At 40.1% G+C, this 19,680-nt stretch overlaps 1 protein-coding gene across 1 annotated transcript in view; it reads right to left on the bottom strand.

Annotated features, from left to right (window-relative positions):
• The window catches only part of BPNT2 (3'(2'), 5'-bisphosphate nucleotidase 2), a 38,842-nt gene extending 21,428 nt beyond the window's left edge, over positions 1-17,414 (bottom strand). Inside the window, exon 1 of the mRNA XM_055318332.1 lies at positions 16,766-17,414. Coding sequence (XP_055174307.1) covers positions 16,766-17,155 — 390 coding nt within the window. The 5' untranslated portion in view covers positions 17,156-17,414. The remainder of the gene's footprint in view (positions 1-16,765) is intronic.
• Positions 17,415-19,680: the final 2,266 nt, after the last annotated feature.

The following is a 19,680-nucleotide window of genomic DNA, read 5'->3' as shown; positions in this document are numbered from 1 at the left end:
AGTGTACAGTAACATCCAATCCATCCATTCACTTATTCCTTTATTGATTCCATAAACATTTACTGCCTGCAATGTACCAGACAGTTCCAGGACTTAATGTACAATAGTGATCAATTTCAGACAAAAATCTCTGCCCTTGTGGAGCTTATATTCTAGGGAAAAGAGATGAACAAGATAAGTAAAATATGAAATGCTAAATAGTGACAACAAGGAAATACAAAATGTAGAAGGGAAAAACTGTGGTATAGGAAAGAAGCGTTGCTCTTTAAGAAAGGGTGGCTAGGATTATTCATACTAGCCAAAAATTAGAAACTACCAAATGTTGATCAACTAACAAATGGATAAACAAAATGTGATACATCCATACCATGAAATGTTTTTCAGCCAAAAAAGGAAATGAAGTACTGTTCATACTATAGCACTCATGAACCCCCAAAACATGATACTAAGTGAAATAAGCATGAAACAAGAGATCACATAAAATGTCCATAAGAGGCAAATCTATGGAGTCAGTCAATCAGTAGATGCCTAGGGTTGGGGTAGGACTAGAGATTAGCAGTAAATGGGCACAGAGATATTATTAAGGTGATGAAAATGTTCTAAAACTGATTAATGACCAACGTTACACAACTTGGCAAATCTAAAAACTACTGAAGTGGACATCTGTAATGGGCAAAGTATATGATATGTAAAATATACTGCAATAAAGCTACTGTTTGTTTTCAAAGATATGGTAGCTAAGGAAAAGGCAAAATGAGAACGGTAATTTATTTATTTTATTTATTTTTAAAGATTTTGTTTATATTCATGAGAGATACACTGAGAGAGAGAATGGCAGAGACGACAGGCAGAGGGAGAAGGAGGCTCCATGCAGGGAGCCCGACGTAGGACTCGATCCCCGGTCTCCAGGATCAGACCCTGGACTGCAGGTGGCGCTAAACCGCTGCGCCACCGGGGCTGCCCGAGAACGGTAATCTAAAGGAGGGTATTACGCTGAGTGAAGTAAGTCAATGGGAGAAGGACAAACAGTGTATGTTCTCATTCATTTGGGGAATATAAATAATAGTGAAAGGGAATATAAGGGAAGGGAGAAGAAATGGGTAGGAAATATCAGAAAGGGAGACAGAACATAAAGACCCCTAACTCTGGGAAACGAACTAGGGGTGGTGGAAGGGGAGGAGGGCGGGGGTGGGGGTGACTGGGTGACGGGCAATGAGGGGGGCACTTGACGGGATGAGCACTGGGTGTTATTCGGTATGTTGGTAAATTGAACACCAATAAAAATTAATTTATTAAAAAAATAAATAAATGAAGTTAAGCCTCGAAAGCATGTAAAGGAAGCAACTTCTAGCCGATGGAGTAACAAATGTAAAAGCCCTGAGGTGGGAACGTGCCTTGATTATTCAGAGCAAACAAGAAGGCAAGTAGGGCTAGAGAGTAAGCAAAGAAGAAAGGAAGCTGGATGGAGATGAGGTCTGACAATAACAGAAACTCCATGGTGAAGGACTCTGCAGGCATGACACAGTCAAGCTGCCTTCCACTGTAACCTCTGTTAACAATGCACAGAACGTCTAACCATTGCAGAAAGCTAAAGGAGGGTGGCGTGTGGGGGGAGGTACAGAGATAGAAAGGAAGAGTGTAATCATAACATGCAACTGATGACTTATTTACTACTGAGAAAATCCAGAACGTGTAGATAAATTAGAGAATTAAAATATAGCAGTTTCTAGATATAAAATCAATATTTAACAATCAATTGCATTTTTTATATACCAGCAACAAATATTAAAAGTATTTAACATAAAAATGGTACCCATTTAAATTAACAAAAGAAGTAAATTATCTGGACATAACTCTACCCAAGATGAGCAAAAACACTATGGAGAAAATAAAACTATGAAAACAAATTAATGACTTAAAAATGTTAAAGATGTCAATTCTCACACCAGTAAACCATAGATTTAAGAAACTGGTCCAATCAAAATCCCTATAGGTTGTTTTTTTCAAAAACCCTTTTTGGAGAAAGAACAGCAAAGAACAAGCCATTTTGGTGAAAGAGGAAAAAAAAAGAATTATTATGGTGGGATGACGTTCCTTACCAGATATCAAGATTTACTGTTTAATGCTAGAATAAAGACTATGACACTGGTAACATATCTGGCTTTTTCCCCAAGATTCACTAAGAAAGCCATACATACATACATACATACATACATACATACACATAAGTGTACAGGGTAATAATTTGTTATGTGTATATACTGTAAAATGATTACCAAAATCAAGTTAATTAATGATGCATCTATCACCTATTTACTTTTTTCTTTTTGTGGTGAGATGTTTAAGATCTATTCTTGAAGCAAATTTCAAGTACATGGTACAGTATTATTAACTATAATCATCTTCCTATAAATTTGATGCTCAGAATTTGTTCATCTTAGTTCTAACTAAAAGTTTATACTGTTAGACTGACATCTCCCCTATTCACTCATTCCCTAGTGTGGCAATCCCCATTCTAGTGATTGGACCTAGTCACAGTTTCTAGGTCATGGTTTCTATGAGCTCGACTTTTTTTTTTTTTTTTAGATTCCACATATTAGTGATACCATGCAATACTTTCTCTGTGTGGCTTATCTCACTTATTAGTAATAATGTCCTCCAGGTTCATCCATGCTGTCCCACGTGGCAGGATTTCCTTCTTCTTAATGGCAGAGTAACGTTCCTGTGTGTGTGTATACATACACACACACACACACACACACACACACACACACACACACCCTTTTTCTTTATTCATTCATTTACTAACAGATACTTAACCATCATTTCCATATTTGGATATTGTGACTATTCCCATAATGAACATGATGTGAGTTGCAAGTATCTCTAGATACTAATTTCATTTAAATATATATCCAGAAGTGGGATCATATGGTAGTTCTATTTTGAATTTTTTGAGGAATCTCCATACTGCTTTTCATAATAGCTATACCAATTTACATTCCCACCAAAAGTTCTCTTCTCTCCATGTGCTAATAATATTTACCTCTTGTCTGTTTAATAATAACCGTAACAGGTGAGATAATACCTCAACTGTAGTTTTGATTTGTATTTCCCTGACCAGCGATGTTGAACACCCCTTCATATAATTGATAGTCATCTGTAGTTCTTCTTTGGAAAAATGTATATTCGGGTTCTTTACCCATTTTTAATTGGATTACTTATTATTTTGTTATTGAATTGAATGAATTCCCTATACAATTTAGATATTAGCCCCTCATCAGATACATAGTTTACAAATATTTTGTCATTCCATAGGTTGCCTTTTCCTTTAGCGGTTTCCTTTGCTATGCAGAAGCCTTTTAATTTGATTTTTTTTTTTTTTACTTATTTTTGCTTCTTTTTAGAGGGTGGGGCAACAGGCAGAGAAAATTTTAAGCAGGTTCCACATTAGGCGGGGCTCAATCTCACAACCCTGAGTTCATGACATGAGCCAAAATCAAGAGTCAGATGCTTTGACCGACTAAACCACCCAGGTGCCCTTATTTTTACTTTTCATTTCTGTACTTTTAGTGTCTTTTCCAAAAAATCATTGCTAAGACCAGTATTGAGCTTTATGGTTTCATGGGTTACATTTAAATCTTTTGTGCATTTTGAATTAGTTTCTGCTGAGTGGTAGAAGATAGGGATCGAGTTTTATTCTTTTGCATATAGATAACCAGTTTTCCCAGCACCTTTACTGAGGAACTCTTTTCCTTGTGGTGTATGTTCTTGATGTCTTGTTAAAGATTAAATATGTACGTTATGTACGTGTGGATTTACTTCTATATTCTGTTCCTTTGGTCTACGTGTATGTTTTATGCCACCATCATAGTTTTGATTACTATAGCTTTTTAATATTCTTAATCAGGAAATATGATGCCTCTAGTTTGTCCCCCTTGCTTAAAATTCCTTCAGCTACTTGGGTCATTTTATCTTTTAAGATTTTATTTATTTATTTATTTATCTATTTATTTGAGAGAGCATGAGGGGGAGGGGTAGAGGGAGAGGAAGAAGATGACTCCCCACTGAGCAGAGAGCCAGATACAGCACTCTATCCCAGGACCTGACCAAGATCATGACCTGAGCCAAAGACAGACACTTAACTGACTGGGTCACCCAGGCACCCAAGCTATTTGAGTCTTTTGTAGTTCCATGTTAATTTTGGATTATTTATTGTTTCTTTGAAAAATGCCATTGGAATTTTGACAGAGATTACACTAAATGTGTAGATTACTTTGGGCAACATAGGCAATTTAACAATACTAATTCTTCTAATCCAAGACATGTAACACCCTTCCATTTATTTGTGTCTTCTTCAATTATTTTCATCACTGACTTAAGTTTTCAGTACACAGATTTTACACCTCCTTGGTTAAATTTATTCCTAAATATTTTATTGTTTTTGGTCCTATTTTAAATGGAATTGTTTTCTTAATTCCCCTTTCAAATAGTTCATATTTATTGTTATTAATACATAGAAATAACAATGATTTTTGTTGACTTTGTATCCTACAACTTTAGTTATTATTATTCTAATAGTATTTTGTTAAAAATTTTAGAGTTTTCTATGTATAAAATCATGTCATCTGCACATAATTTTACTTCTTCCTTTCTGATTTGGATGCATTTTATTTCTTTTACTTACCTAACTGCTCTGTCTAGGACTTCCAGACTGGGTTGAGTGGAAATGCTAAGAGTGGGTATCCTTGTTTTCCTGATATTAGAAGGAAAGCTTTTAGATTTTCATGAATGGGTAGCTGTGGGCTTGTCATATACGGCCTTTATTATGTTGAGGTATGTTCCTTCTATACCTATTATGTTGAGAGTTTTTATCATGAAAAATTATTGAATTTTGTCAAATGCTTTTTGTGTTTACATTTTTATACTGAGGTAATCAAATGATTTTTATCTATCATTCTGTTGGTATATCACATTGATCAAATTGCATATATGGAAACCATCCTTCATCCCAGGGATAAATCCCACTTGATCATGGTGTTTGATCCTTTAAATGTCTAATGAATTCAGTTTGGTAGTATTTTGTGAGGATTTTTGCATGTATGTTCATGAGGAATGGCCCAGAATTTTCTTTTCTTATAGTGTCCCTGCATTGTTTTTGTTATCAGGGTAATGCTGGCTTCATAAAGTGAGTTTGGAAGTCTTCCATCTTCTTCCATTTGGGGGAAGAATTTGAAAACGATTGGTATTTTTTTCTTAAAGATTTTATTTATTTATTTATTCATGAGAGACAGAGAGAGAAAGAGAGAGGCAGAGACACAGGCAGAGAGAGAAGCAGACTCCATGCAGGGAGCCTGATGTGGTACTCAATCCAGGGACTCCAGGATCATGCCCTGGGGCTGAAGGCAGATGCTCAACCACTGAGCCACCCAGGCATCCAGAAAAGGATTGGTATTAATTTTCCTTAAATGTTTGATAGAATTGACAAGCGAAGATATCTAGCTCTGGGATTTTCTTTACTGGGAAGTCTGATTAATGATTCAATCTTTTTACAGGTCTGTTCAGGTATTTGATTTCTTCATGATTCAGTCTTGGTAGGTTGTATGTTTCTAAGAATTAATCCCTTCTAGGTTATCCAATTTATTGGCCTATAGTTGTTCATAAGTAGTCTCTAGTGATCATTTGTATTTTGCAGTATCAGGTGTAATATTTATGATTTCATTCCTGAATTTATATATTTGAATCCTTTCATCTTTGATTAGCTAAAGGTTTTTCAAACTTATCTTCTCAAAAAAGAACAGCTCTTAGTTGGTATTTTCAATTGCTTTTCTAGTGACTATTTCTGCTCTGACCTTTGTTATTACATTCCTTCTGCTAACTTTGAGCTTAGTTTGCTGTTTTTCTAGTTCCTTAAGGTATAAATTAGGTTATCTGAGATCTTTCTTTTTTCTCAATGTAAGCATTTATCATTATAAATTTCATAGAACCTTTGCTACATCCCATAAGTTTTGGCATGCTGTACTTTTATTTTTGTAAATTAGTTAATTATTTTTAAAGACAGAGAGAGGGGGAGGTGGCCAAGGGAGAGGGGAGAATCTTAAGCATGCTCCACACTGAACACAGGACTCAAATCCCTGGACCCTCAGATCATGACCTGAGCCAAAATAAAGAATTGGATGCTTAACCAACTAAGCCACCCAGGCACCCCCAGTTTTGTTAATTTCAACATTTTTTTTTTCATTTCCCTTTCAGTTTCTTCTAAGATGCATTGGTTGTTCAAGGGTATATTGTTTAATCTCCACATATTTGTGCATCTTCCAGCTTTTGTCCTATTGTTGCTTCTAGTCTTATACCACTCTGGTCAAAAAAATACCTGTGATATGATTTTTAATCTTCAATTTGTTAAGACTTGTTTTCTGGCCTTACATGGGATCTATCCTAAGAGTATTCCATAGGAGCTTGAGAAGAATGTGTATTCTCTTATTGTTGGATCAAATGATTAGTATATATCTGACACTTGTATCAGTTTGAAGTATTTCCTTATTGGTGATCTGTTAAATTGATCTATCCATTGGTGAAAGTGAGGTATTGAAGTCTTTACTATTATTGCATTGCTATCTGTTTCTGTCCTCAGATTATAATATTTGATTAATAAATTTAGTGCTCTGACTTTGGGTGCATATGTGTTTACAACTGTTATATCATTTAGATGAATTGACCCTTTTATCATTACATAGTACCTTCTTTGTCCCTTCTTTTTTACTTAAAGTCTACTTTGTCTGATAGTAGTATAGCCACCCTGTTCTCTTTCGGGTTTCCCTTTGCATGGAATATTTTTTCCATCCCTTCACTCTGATCCTATGTGTGTCTGCAAAAATTAAGTATTTTTCTTACAGGTAGCATAGAGTGTTTTTTTTTTTTTTAAATCCGTTCGCCTATTCCGTTTTTTGGTTTTTTTTTTAAGAATTTATGTATTTATTCATGAGAGAGACAAGATAAATCAGGCTCCTCAAAAGGGAGCCCAACGTGGAACTTGAACCCAGGACCCTGAGATCACACCTTGATCCATAGGCAGATACTCGACCACTGAGCCATCTAGGCATCCCACCTACTCTGTTTTTTGATTGGAAAATTTAGTTCACCTACATTTCAATTATTAGTTAAGTATGGACTTATTAATTCCACTTTGTTACTGTTTCCTGGCTTTTTGTAGCTTCTTTGTTCCTTTCTTACTCTCTTGCTTTCTTCCTCTGTGATTCGATGATTTTCCATGGTGGTATCCTTTGTCTATGTCTATCAGAGGGTTTTGCTTTGTAATTATCATGAGACTTACATAAAATATCTTATAGTTATAATGGTCTATTTTAAGTTGATAACAACTTAACTTTGATAGCATATAAACTCTTCCTTCTTTACTCCCTCCACATTTCATGATTTTGATGTTACATCTTTTTATATTCTGTATCCATAAACAAATTTTTGTAGCTATAGTGTTAAAAACACTTTTTTAAAAAGTGTTTTGTCCTTTAACTTTTATATTCATTAAATGCTTTATACACTATTGGAATATTCTGAATTTCCCTATACACTTACCAGTGAATTTTATACCCTGTTTTCATATTACTATTTAGCATCCTCTCATTTCAGCTTAAAGGATTTCCTTTAACATATCTTGTAAGGCGGGTTTAGTAGTGATGCATTTATTTGTCTGGCAAAGTCTTTATTTTATTCTACATTTCTGAAGGAGAATGCTGCAAGTTAACGTATTCTTGGTTGGAAGGGTTGGGTTTGTTGTTGTTTTTCCTCAGAACTCTGAACATGTCATCCTATTCTCTCCTGGCCTGTAGGGTTTCTGATGAAATATTTGTTGATAGCTTTACAGGGGTTCCCTTATATCAGAGGAGTTTCTTTTCTCTTGCTGCTTTCAAAATTGTCTTTGATTTTAGACAGTTTTTTAAAAATGTATCTCAAATCCTCTTGGAGTTGAATTTATGGGCCTTTGGGCTTCACCTTCCTGGATGTCCCTATATCTCCCCCTGATTTGGTAAGTTTTCAACCACTATTCCTTTAAATGAACTTTCTGCCCTTTTCTCTTTAGCTGGAACTCCCAAAATGTAAATAGTTACATTTGAGGGTGCCCCATAATGCACACACTAATTTTATTTATTTTTTTCTCCGTTGACTGGATGATTTCAAATCATCTGAGTTCACAGACTCTTTCTTCTGCTTGATCAAGTAGATTTGTTCTATTGCATTTTCATTTTGTATTCTTCAGCTCTAAAATTTCTAAATTTTTTTTTTAAACTTCTCTTTGTTGTATCTCTCCCTTTGTTCATGTGTTGTTTTCTTGATTTCTCTTGTATTCTTCAGCTCTAAAATTTCTAAAATTTTTTTTTAAACTTCTCTTTGTTGTATCTCTCCCTTTGTTCATGTGTTGTTTTCTTGATTTCTCTAAGTTGTTTGTGTTCTCTTAAGCTCACTGAGCTTCCTTAAAACAATTATTTTGAATTCTTCGATAGGCAATTTGAAGATCTCCATTTTGCAGGGGGGAAGAAGATCAGTTATTAGGAAATTATGTTCCTTTGGCAATGCTTATTTCCTTAATTTTGTTGTGGTTTATCTCAATCCCATTAATGCCATGCCAGATGCCTCCCATTTGTTTTCTCTAAGGTGGTACCCTGAAATGCATAAGTTTATAAGCCTTTTCCCAATTCCTCAGTTATGGTGGTTTTCTGCACTTATTTGCTAGCCATTTGCAAAGGCTCAGTCTCACCATCTACAGGAGCATGCACTAACATGGGTCAGTAGGGTGTGTTTGGGCAAGACACATAGAGTGTTGGGGGTGACTGAGCCAGTTGAGGCGATCTGAGGGTGAGGCATCCAGTGGCTCTTGGGCAGCCTTCCTGATGAGTGTCTATGAGGTAAGTAGCATCCTTTTGGAGTTTTGAGCCCTGGTTTATGTGCTCCCACAGCCTCTGTGCTCCCAACTCCTCAGTGTTAGGGATCACTTCAGTAATGTAGGTGACAAGAGACAGAAGTGGGTTTCTTGAGCAGTGTCCTGCTTGGCTGGGAAAGCCACATACTCACTTGCACACTCCTGTGGGTGAAACTGCAGGATCCAGGGGTCTCTTCAGGCACTGATCTTGATGGAGGGGTGATGCAAGCAAAGTGACAATGTTCCTCAACTCTCATCAATGCATCTCTTCCCAAAATTCTCTTTTTTTTTTTTTTCTCTCTCTAACTTCTCTGCGAGACTCCCAGACTCCTATAAAGGAGCTCTTGTCTGTGAATGACTCAAAATCAATGTCCTGTGAGGAAATGACAATAGAGAACTCCTATTCTATCATCTTGCAGACATCACTTTAAAGTATTTTGGCTTTAGAGCCCATGCACTTAATACAATGCTAGGCTATGTCAGATGAATGAATGAAAGAGTAAACACCATGTAAATACCAGAGAATAAATTTAAAAAACAACAGATGTGATTCCCAGAAGCTACAAAGTAGTTTACAAATTACAAACCCATATAGTTTACAAAAATGGCAGTGCCAAATCTGGGTAGCAACTACTACTGTGCTTTTATAATTAAGATTTTTCCCTAAAATTTAACTACTCAGCTTCTCCATATCCTTTCAATGTAGTACGACCTAACAAATTACAGTACTGTATCCGAAAACATCTTCACTGAGAGTCAGGTGAGGAAGAAACAAATGGAGCAAGAGAATAAGAACATCAGCACAATGTCCTCATCTACTTTTGCAATAAGTGCTATTTGTAATTTGCCACTACCATTACACATCTACAAACTGAATGAATCCACTATCCACACCAATGGAAACAGCCTTATAAACAGCTGGCAAGATCAAATCAGTAAGTCTATCTCAATTCTCCACATTTCACCAGTCCTAAGTCCTAGAAATTCTATCTCCCAATTCTAACTGCATAAAACTAGGTATACCAAGCAAATCTTGATTTAAATAAACATCTATCTCTCACTTGGATTTCTAAAATAGCCTTTAATTTTGCCTCCTATAATTCATTCACTGATCCATTCACTCATTCAACAACTATTAATGACCACATTCTAAACTGTTTGGGGCACTGGGATAAAATAATGAACAAAATGGACATAATTATTGCCTTTATGAAGCTTCCCTTTGCAACCCAGCAACCTGCCGTCTTTCTAAATCATACTATTGTCACTGCCTGCTTAAAACCTGCCAATGGCTTCTCATTACACAGAAATAAAATCCAGCCTCTTTGTCATCACCTACTAAGTAAGGCCTGGATGATCTGGTCCCAGGAACCTTTCTCTATTTGCACCCTTATTTACTACACTCCAGACTTGTCTTCTCTGGCCCGTTGACCTCAGGGCCTTTTTACTGTACTCTTCTGCTCAAATACACTTTTCCCAAATCTCTGCATGATGGCTGGCTTCTTATCATTCAGATCTCAGTTCAAATGACAGTGCTACACAAAGGTCTGCCCTGACTATCATAGCCAAAGCAGAAACCTCCACTCACTCTTCTGACATGGTCTCATTTTTCTTCTTCAAAAACCTTATCAGTACCTAAAATCAGTTTATTTGTTCACATGTTGTACCATCTATCCTGACACAACAGAATGTAAGTTTTAGAAATGTAAAGACACAATTTCCTTCAGACTATAGCCACATCCCACTGCCTATACCAGTGCCTGGCACAGTAGGTGTTGAATAAATACTTCTACATTGACAACATTATTCTTTGCCAATGTACTTTCATCTCTTTCCCCAACCATTTCAGTTCAATCCACTCTCCCACCCTCATTGCTACTGCCTATCTGCCTCAGTCCTCAACAGGAATTGAGGAATAGGAAATCAAGACTCCAAACACAATTAATACTATCCATATGAAGTTCGGTTACTTTGGGGTTGAAGAAGCTTTTGGTTAATGCCTTAAGAAGGTACCAAGTACTGCATTTCTCCATAGATCATACTATCATAAAAAGTTTTCAGATTTGGGATCCCTGGGTGGCGCAGCGGTTTGGCGCCTGCCTTTGGCCCAGGGCGCGATCCTGGAGACCCGGGATCGAGTCCCACGTCGGGCTCCCGGTGCATGGAGCCTGCTTCTCCATCTGCCTGTGTCTCTGCCTCTCTCTCCTTCTCTCTCTGTGACTGTCATAAATAAATAAAAAAAAAAATTAAAAAAAAAAAAGTTTTCAGATTTACTGCCTTGCACTGCGCCTATCACACAGTAGGCATTCAATAACAATTTTCTAAATGGATAAACATGACTCTACGTGTCTTCTTCCACCTTTACAGAAGCGTTTTACTATGTACCTATAAATATCTTTCACATATATACCTATAATTAAACATGCTGTAGTGTCTTCCATCTTAAAAACAAGACCAAAAAAATCAAAATTCCACAGAAACTTCTCTTAGTCCCATGTTAGACAACAGCCATGCTCCCTAGAAGTCCGATTTCTTGAGAGCCTTGTCTTTACTATATCCATTTCCCCCTCCTATCTTTTTCAATGTTGCTCCCTTTCCATTAAGCCATCAGGCAAGCTCTCAAAGTTCACCAATCACCATTTACGATACAGAACCATTATTAAGAGTACGTTCTGTCATTGCTAGCTTCTCAATTTATTGGGAATGTGACTTATCTAAGCTAATCTCTCTGAGCTGCTAAAAGTAGATGATAAATATATCTTCTTACTGAGTTTTCTGGATGAATTAATGAAATAAAATAGATAAAACAAACAAAAGCTTAGCATAGTGCTAATACAGAGTCAGCACTTAATAAAGGGTAGCTGCTATTATTATTAAATGATTATTTTCAATCTTTGTTATCCTTGGCCTTAGACACTTTATCTTCCCCTTTCACACTATACTCTTTATATAAGAAATACTGTCCACAATAGGTTTCAAATAATATTGCAACAATGAGTCATAAATTCCTATTTCCAATTCAGAGGTCTCTTCAGAGCTTCAGACCCATATATTCAAATACCCCTATAACATGTCCCCTTGGCCATATCAAAGGCAACTCTAACTTCATTAAGTCTAAGATAGCATTCATAATCTGCCCCCCCCACCCCCGGACATGTATCCCTCACTCTTCTTCACCTCCAGCAAAACACCAATTGTGAATGTCAGATATAGAGGGGTAATCTCTGTAACAGCCTTAGAAATTCTCTCATCTCTTTCCAATTCTACTTTCTCTAAAAAACACACCCCCAGTTTAAAATGTATCATCTCTCTTGAAAAAACCTCCTAGAAGGACAAACATTATATGTTCTCATTCGTTTGGGGAATATAAATAATAGTGAAAGGGAATATAAGGGAAGGGAGAAGAAGTGTGTGGGAAGTATCAGAAAGGGAGACAGAACATAAAGACCCCTAACTCTGGGAAACAAACTAGGGGTGGTGGAAGGGGAGGAGGGCGGGGGTGGGGGTGACTGGGTGACGGGCAATGAGGGGGGCACTTGACGGGATGAGCACTGGGTGTTATTCTGTAAGTTGGCAAATTGAACACCAATAAAAAATAAATTTATTATTAAAAAAAAAAAAAAACCTCCTAACTGGTTAACTTCCTCCTCCAAACTATTCTCCAAGCATCAATCCTAAGGCCTTCCAATCATTCAAAATACTGTACGCTAGTTAAAAGTACACTGTGGTTACACCTCCTATACTGCTTTATACGTAGAATTAAACAGACCTATGAGGATTCTCAGACCATTAAGTAATTATCTCTCTGCAAGCTTAAAATTATTTTTTTTTAAGATTTTATTTATTTATTCATGAGAGACACGGAGAGAGTGAGAGGCAGATACATAGGCAGAGACAGAAGCAGGCTCCATGCAGGGAGCCCGATACGGGACTCGATCCTAGGACTCCAGGATCATGCCCTGGGCGGAAGGCAGATGCTTAACCACTGAGCCACCCAGGCATCCCCCTAAAATTATTTTCTGGCTGTCTAAAGTTTGGTAAATTATTTAGCCTCTCCAGGCTTCAATTTCTTTATCTACAGAATGGAGGCAATAGCACTTAGGCTGTTGTCAAGTGTACAATAACATTAATAAAAAGCTTAAAAGCTTAATTCAGGGCTTGCTACTTACTGAGAGCTAAATAAATGTTAGCTAATAAACCAAACTGAGTATGACTTTCCCACTGCCTGAGTTCTGGTCCTCATCTCTTGCACAGCCTATTTTAGCATACTCCTAACTGGTCTCATCCACCTCCAAATGCCCAGAGCCCAAAGTATGGCATATTGCAGGCTTCAAGAAAAGTCAGATAAATCCGGTCTTCTTTAGTACTTTAGGATTAAGCTAAAGATCAGGTCCAAAACTCTTTGAGCTTGTCATATGATCCAGCCCCTGCTTATGTTCCTAATTTCTTCCACAGTAATTTCCCCCATTGTGCATCGGATTCAGATTCACCAGGACACTTGAATTTACTATACTACCACTTCTAATGGGCCAACTCCTTTCAACCTCGTTTTCTGTCTCCGATGCTTATGTCTGCACTAATAATCAAATTACTAGTTATCTAGATTTTACAGAAAAGGAAACTATAGCTCAAAGAAGTAAAATGACCAGTCAGGGTCACATAGGTGGATTGCTGGACAAGATATCCAGGTAAGTGTTCCTAGCACTATATTAGGACTTCTCAAACTTTTCCAATGAACACTCAGTTGAGAGAAGAGCTTTAACTCCCATCGTAGGGGTCAAGGGAGGCATAGACCCAAGACTCCTACCAGCCTGGAGTACCATGATTTAACTTCAAATATAATGAATCATTTTCAAAGTAAAAAATTTTGAACAAGTGAAGTCGAGGACAAGAAGCCTCTCACGATTTAGAGTTCCCTGTATGTTACACTAAAAGTATAAATTCGAGTTTGTCTGTTCTGCGGCTCGAAATCCACTCCAAAAAAACCTTCATCACTATTCAGAGGATATAATTAAAGACAGTATTACACAAATGATTACAGTTACTATCACTCTCCTATAACAAAATCAAGCATAGGCAGAGTGTTTAGGAAAAGGAGGAAGACAGCCCTGAGCACTCTCCACAGATCCCTAACCTAAAAAAGGCTGAAGACAAAAGGAAATCCAGGGATTTTAGCCAAATCTGAGTTTTCTTAGGATAACACTCACTTTTGCAGAGCAGGGCTTCTCAACCAGGGCACCAAATGACAACAGGATCATTCTCTGTTATGGGAAGCTGTCCTGTGCATTGTGGGCCATTTACAATCTACCTACTAGATGCCAATAGCATTCCACCCCCAGTTGTGACAAGCAAAAATCTCCAGACTTTGCCTAATGTCCCTTGAGGGCAAAACCACTCCCACTTGAGTACTCCAGAATGTATAGAGATATACACCTGGTATATCCCTGTACTGAGAAGTAAACATCAGGAGAGCTCAAGACTCTGATTCTAGACACGAAAATTGTGGGACAAAATAGAAGACCTTTTCCTTTACTTGCACTGGGCACCAGAATAAAAGAAGTATCTGTGGCTTCTCAATGCTAACTTTCCATAAAGAAGTAAACGGAGTGGGATTTGACTTAAACTCCTTACCAAAAAAAATCCAGGTGACACTTCAAAAACAACCAGACAGTTAAAACTGTATTCTGGGTGCTGGGGGACAAGACAGGAAGAATCCAGGGCTGAGTTTCTACTTAAATGACAATATCTGGCCTCTAGTATAACAACAAATTGATAAAAGGAGGCGGCTCAACATGACACCACCCTACTCTGACACTGTATAAATGAACATAACCTCCTCTATTCCAGCCAAAGTCCAACAATAAAGATCTACATGTGAACATTTAAACAGTCACAAGAAAAAAAGTTATTTTATTTATTTCACATAAAGGCAGAGCCTTCAACATCTGCAATTCTGAAAGCCTAGCTTTTACGTTTAATAAAATACAGCTCACCACCCTCGGCAGCTATTCAGCTATTAGCGCTCGCTAGTAAGTGAGAAAACAAATGCAGAATCCTGTGGAAGTTACCCAGAACAAAAGGTTTGGTAGGTGTGGGGTGGAGTTCACATGTGAACACACATTCACACACTTCCGTGTTTTTGGTACTTAAGAGTATTTTTATCTTTATCTTTAAAACAAGAAATTCAACTCTGTTTGATATATTTTACTATAACTGCTTTTAACCTTCCACAATTTTATGCTTTCCCCAGGAAATTATACTGGAAACTTTAAGTAGCCTCCTAAAGAGCTGGCTAAAATGAAGAATTAGATCATTCATATAAACTCTGGAGTGTCACAAGCCTCAAGTTTCCCATCTGTAAACTGGCATAACTAAAATTTACTTCTTAAAGTTGCCATGGCGATCAAATGAAGTCCTGTGTGTCCAATATCTGGGTGCCTAAAATACACTCAAGAAATGGTTACCGTTTCTACTGTTGTAACTATACTACCTCAACTTCTCTGAAACTGTTTCTTCCACAACTCTTAAGAACGGGTGTTTTGGCGAAAGAAAATGCTTTAGAAGCACATCTTACATTTACGTAAACACGAAAGAAGTATTATTTGTGATGATAAAGCAGAGTAGGGCAAAAGAAAAGCGCTCAGTGTTTTGAGAATTCTCGTGTCAATTACATCTGGTTGCCAGCAGCTCATGATATGAATCCGATGTTCCTTCCTCCTGCAAAAAAAAAATTTTTTAAAGGAAAGAAAAAAAGAAGGTAAGCAAAAATGGCAGAGAGAGGAAAAAAGAGAATCCAAGCAGTAATATGATAGACCGGAGGGAGGGTTACACAAGATCAGTAAATTCTACAATAGTATTCTCCTAAGTCTTCCAAGAACAACAGTAAAAGGTCAGATACCTTTCAAAGCAGCTGGGGTTCAGATTTCACTGTTTATCTAAGTAATAGAATTCCACTGGAAACAATTTTTTTTTCCCCCAGTAGCTAAGATCTACTGTGAGGTGAGTGAACACGGACACTTACAAAGCACCGCCATGCCATGTTAAGCTCTTCCTCTGGAATCACAACACGTTTTTAAAGTTCTATTCATTTGACAGTAACTCTCCACTAACATAAATTCAAAGAGTATCAATAACAAATTCAAAAATTCCGGACTTATCTAAGAAAATGTCCATTCCTTCTCCCAGAAACCTACCCAAATAAAAGGCAAAAGTTCAATTCTTTCTCTCTGCAGAAAATACGGGATAGATGGCTCAAATGAAGCGGCTGGGAAATACACTTCCACACACTTCTCTGAAGGGCCCCCCAAATGCATGCCATCAAGAGGTCACTGCACAGCTGGAGTGAAGCATGAGCATGCCCCCTGCCCCCCGGAGGCCCGGCCAAGGAAGAGCTGCACCGCAAGACTCCCACGGTTCTGGGCCTCTATGGGCTCCTGGGGAGGATGGCGGAAAACGTGTGTGGTGCAGCCCCAGCCCTGCGGCAGTTACAGCCAGGAGGGCGAGCGTGCCCCTTCGTTTTAGACAAGGGCCTGCCGAAGGGAACGGAGCTGACTTCCACAGCCCTGACTCCGAGGCCCACCCAGAACGCAGAGCTCCAGCTCCCAGGCACGAAGCGCGGACACACAGCCGCGAGGCGCCAGAAGGGCCAGGGCCAGGGCCAGGGCCAGGGCCAGGGCCAGGCCAGGGCCGGGCCGCCTGCCGCGTCCGCCCCGCCAACCTCGCGCGCCCACGCGGCCGCGTCTCAATCTCCGCCTCTGCCAAGCCGGGGCCGGCGCGGAGCCCGGCGGCCCGGCCCGGCCCGGCCCGGCCCGCGGCGCCCGCGGCACCCACCTGCACGCTCGGGAAGGCGGTCTTGAGCAGGTAGAACATCTTGCGGTTGGACAGCACGTCCCCGCTCGTCATCTTGTCCTCGGCTCCCTCGCGCGTCTTCCCCTTGGACTTCTCGTGGAGGACGTTGCTCTCGCGGACGCGCCGCACTTCGTCGCCGCCGCGAACGGCCGCCAGCACCGACACGGCCAGCATCTCGCGGAGGTCCACGGCGCCCCCGTCGGCCGCGGCCGCCGGCCCCGCCGCCCCGCCGCCGCCCGGCTCGCCGCCCAGGCCGAAGAGGCTGAAGCGGCCGGCCAGGAAGCCCGAGTACAGGTGGTAGAGCACGCCGAGCCCCAGCAGGCAGAACACGGCCACCCCTAGTGGGGACAGGCGGATGCCCATCGGCGCCATGGCGCGGGAGGCCGGCGCTCCGGGCGGCGGCCCTCACAGGCCTGCCTCGCCGCGCTCCCGGGCCGGGCGCCGCGCGTCCTACACTGGCGTCCGCTCGCCGGCGCCCGCGCGCCCCATCGCTCGCTGCCTCCCGGGCAAGGCCGAGCCGCGCCGACGAGCCCACCGCCGCCCTGCCGCGCGCCCAACTGCCCCGGGCAGCGCGCTCGGCGCTCCTCGGCCGGTCCGCGGCTCCCGCCTCCACGTTAGCCCACGGCGGCGAGGTGAAAGGGGAGCGTGGGTGTGTATCCGGGTTACGCGAGGGGGCGGGGCCACCCTGGAGGCGGGGCCACCCTGGAGGCGGGGCCACCCTGGAGGCGGGGCCACCCTGGAGGCGGGGCCACCCTGGAGGCGGGGCCACCCTGGAGGCGGGGCCACCCTGGAGGCGGGGGCTCCGGGCTGCGGAGCCGCGGGACGGCCCCGCCTCCTCTCGGTCCGGGCTTCGGGGTGGCCTCCGAGTGCGAGGGAGCTGCCGATTTAAACTAAATCTCCCTTTGAACAAAGATGTGCGGCTGACATAAAGTTTAGCCTTTATTTTGCAGTCTAGGCTTTCCATCACTCCCAGATTATTGAGGAACGGAGGACATTGCAAGCCATTTTCAAAGAAAGGTGCATGTGTTTTTCTCCGGCGTTCGTGTAGACAGAGCCTGTAGCTATAAATCGCTTCTCCGCCCTGGGAGAGGTGGGCCGTGGCCGGTACCGGAGAATCTTACTTGGCTCTCTGTTATGTTGATCTCTCTATGGTTTAATAAACGCGTGTGCCTTTATATCTGTACGTTTGTAGAGATTTTCCCCTATATCTTCAGCCAGAGTAAATTACGCCTTTATGCAGGTGAGAAACGTGGCTTGATTCTGGGCTTTCATAAGGAAGGGAAACGCTCAGGGCTTCTCTCACTTCCAAGGATACTTTCTTTACACGTACATTCCTCCCAGAGGTTGAGATGGAAGAGGGAAGGTCTGAGAAATCCCACTTGATATGAAGATGATCACAGAATGGCCAGTGAATCTAGAATTCGTAATCTTTGAGTCAGTGTAGGTTCTTCAAATGAACTTGCCCCTACCAGATCAGATATAACTGCCTTCAGCTATGCCGCTTACCTTAGCAGTCATAGTTAATACTTACTAAATTTTAAGAAGTATTATAATAAGCAGCAGTAAATTTATTATGCTTAATGAATATTAAGATGTGTAGTGTCATTCTCAACTGTCAGAATATTTATATAAAACTCAACTTAAAATGCAGCCTATTTTGGGATCCCTGGGTGGTGCAGCGGTTTGGCGCCTGCCTTTGGCCCAGGGCGCGATCCTGGAGACCCGGGATCGAATCCCACATCGGGCTCCCGGTGCATGGAGCCTGCTTCTCCCTCTGCCTGTGTCTCTGCCTCTCTCTCTCTCTCTCTGTGTGTGCCTATCATAAATAAATTAAAAAAAATTTTTTTAAAAAGATTTAAAATGCAGCCTATTTTACAGTTCATAGCCAAAAGTCATTGGTTTTAAATGGGCTTTAGTAAACATTAATGACCTTAAAAACTGCAAGTATACAGAATAGATTCTGAACATCCTTTGCTAAGCAAGTCCTTAGAGACAGGCTGACCTTCACTACCTCCTTAGAGTTCAGAACATCTGTAGAATTTGCATATGGTTATATAGATACAATAAACAAAGACTATTGATTGCTTGGTTTCCCTGGCAGCCATCTGTAACTAGCTTAAAAATAATCACAGAACAAAATCAAGTACAAATACAAATCAATGAAAGAACAGTCTCTGGAGTGTTGACAGCACCAGATCTTAAAGAAGTGGCTTTGTTCTCACAGCTTTTGGGAACAAATTCACAATTAAGCAAAGCCGCTTTCAAAAGAAATCTGAAAATGAAGGTCACAGGGTAATTATGGCAACCAAATCCAGAAATAAATATAAAGATCACAGCAGAAGTAGAAAGGCTCAAGTTCAACAGAGCCGCTTCAAACTATACTATGAGATCAGTAAAAGTTATGGGTTGGGAGTAGTTGTGAAAATATTAAAAGCATCATTAGAAAGTATGGATGAGGTTTATAAAAATAAACTGAATAATATTTTCCAAGGATATTAGAAAGGATTCCAGCCCCATTCACTGTGGCTTTATACAAAGCACTAGGGAGACACCCAGAGAGATACTGAAAGCTCTGACCATTTATACTACAGGGAAGGGATTAAAGTATTGAAGGAAAAGATACCCTGAAACAAATGGGTGAGTTTAAAGATCATAGTTCCAAAAGGGGCCCTAGTACAGGTGACCATAGAGAATAGGTTAATAAATACTGATAAAATATAACATGTAATTATTAAAATAAACGGTGTGTTGAAGAGAAAATGTAATTAATTACATGTGGGGCACAGATGTTGATTTAGAACCTTCACAGAAATTTGATTGCAAGAAACTTGCTTATCCAGTAACAAATTGTTACAGGTTCTAAAGAATGCATACAGGGGATCCCTGGGTGGCACAGC

Source organism: Nyctereutes procyonoides, unplaced genomic scaffold, assembly GCF_905146905.1.
Source record: "Nyctereutes procyonoides isolate TBG_1078 unplaced genomic scaffold, NYPRO_anot_genome, whole genome shotgun sequence".
Taxonomy (NCBI): domain Eukaryota; kingdom Metazoa; phylum Chordata; class Mammalia; order Carnivora; family Canidae; genus Nyctereutes; species Nyctereutes procyonoides.
The sequence above is the reverse complement of the archived record's forward strand: the minus strand, read 5'-3'. Positions and strand labels throughout refer to the sequence as shown.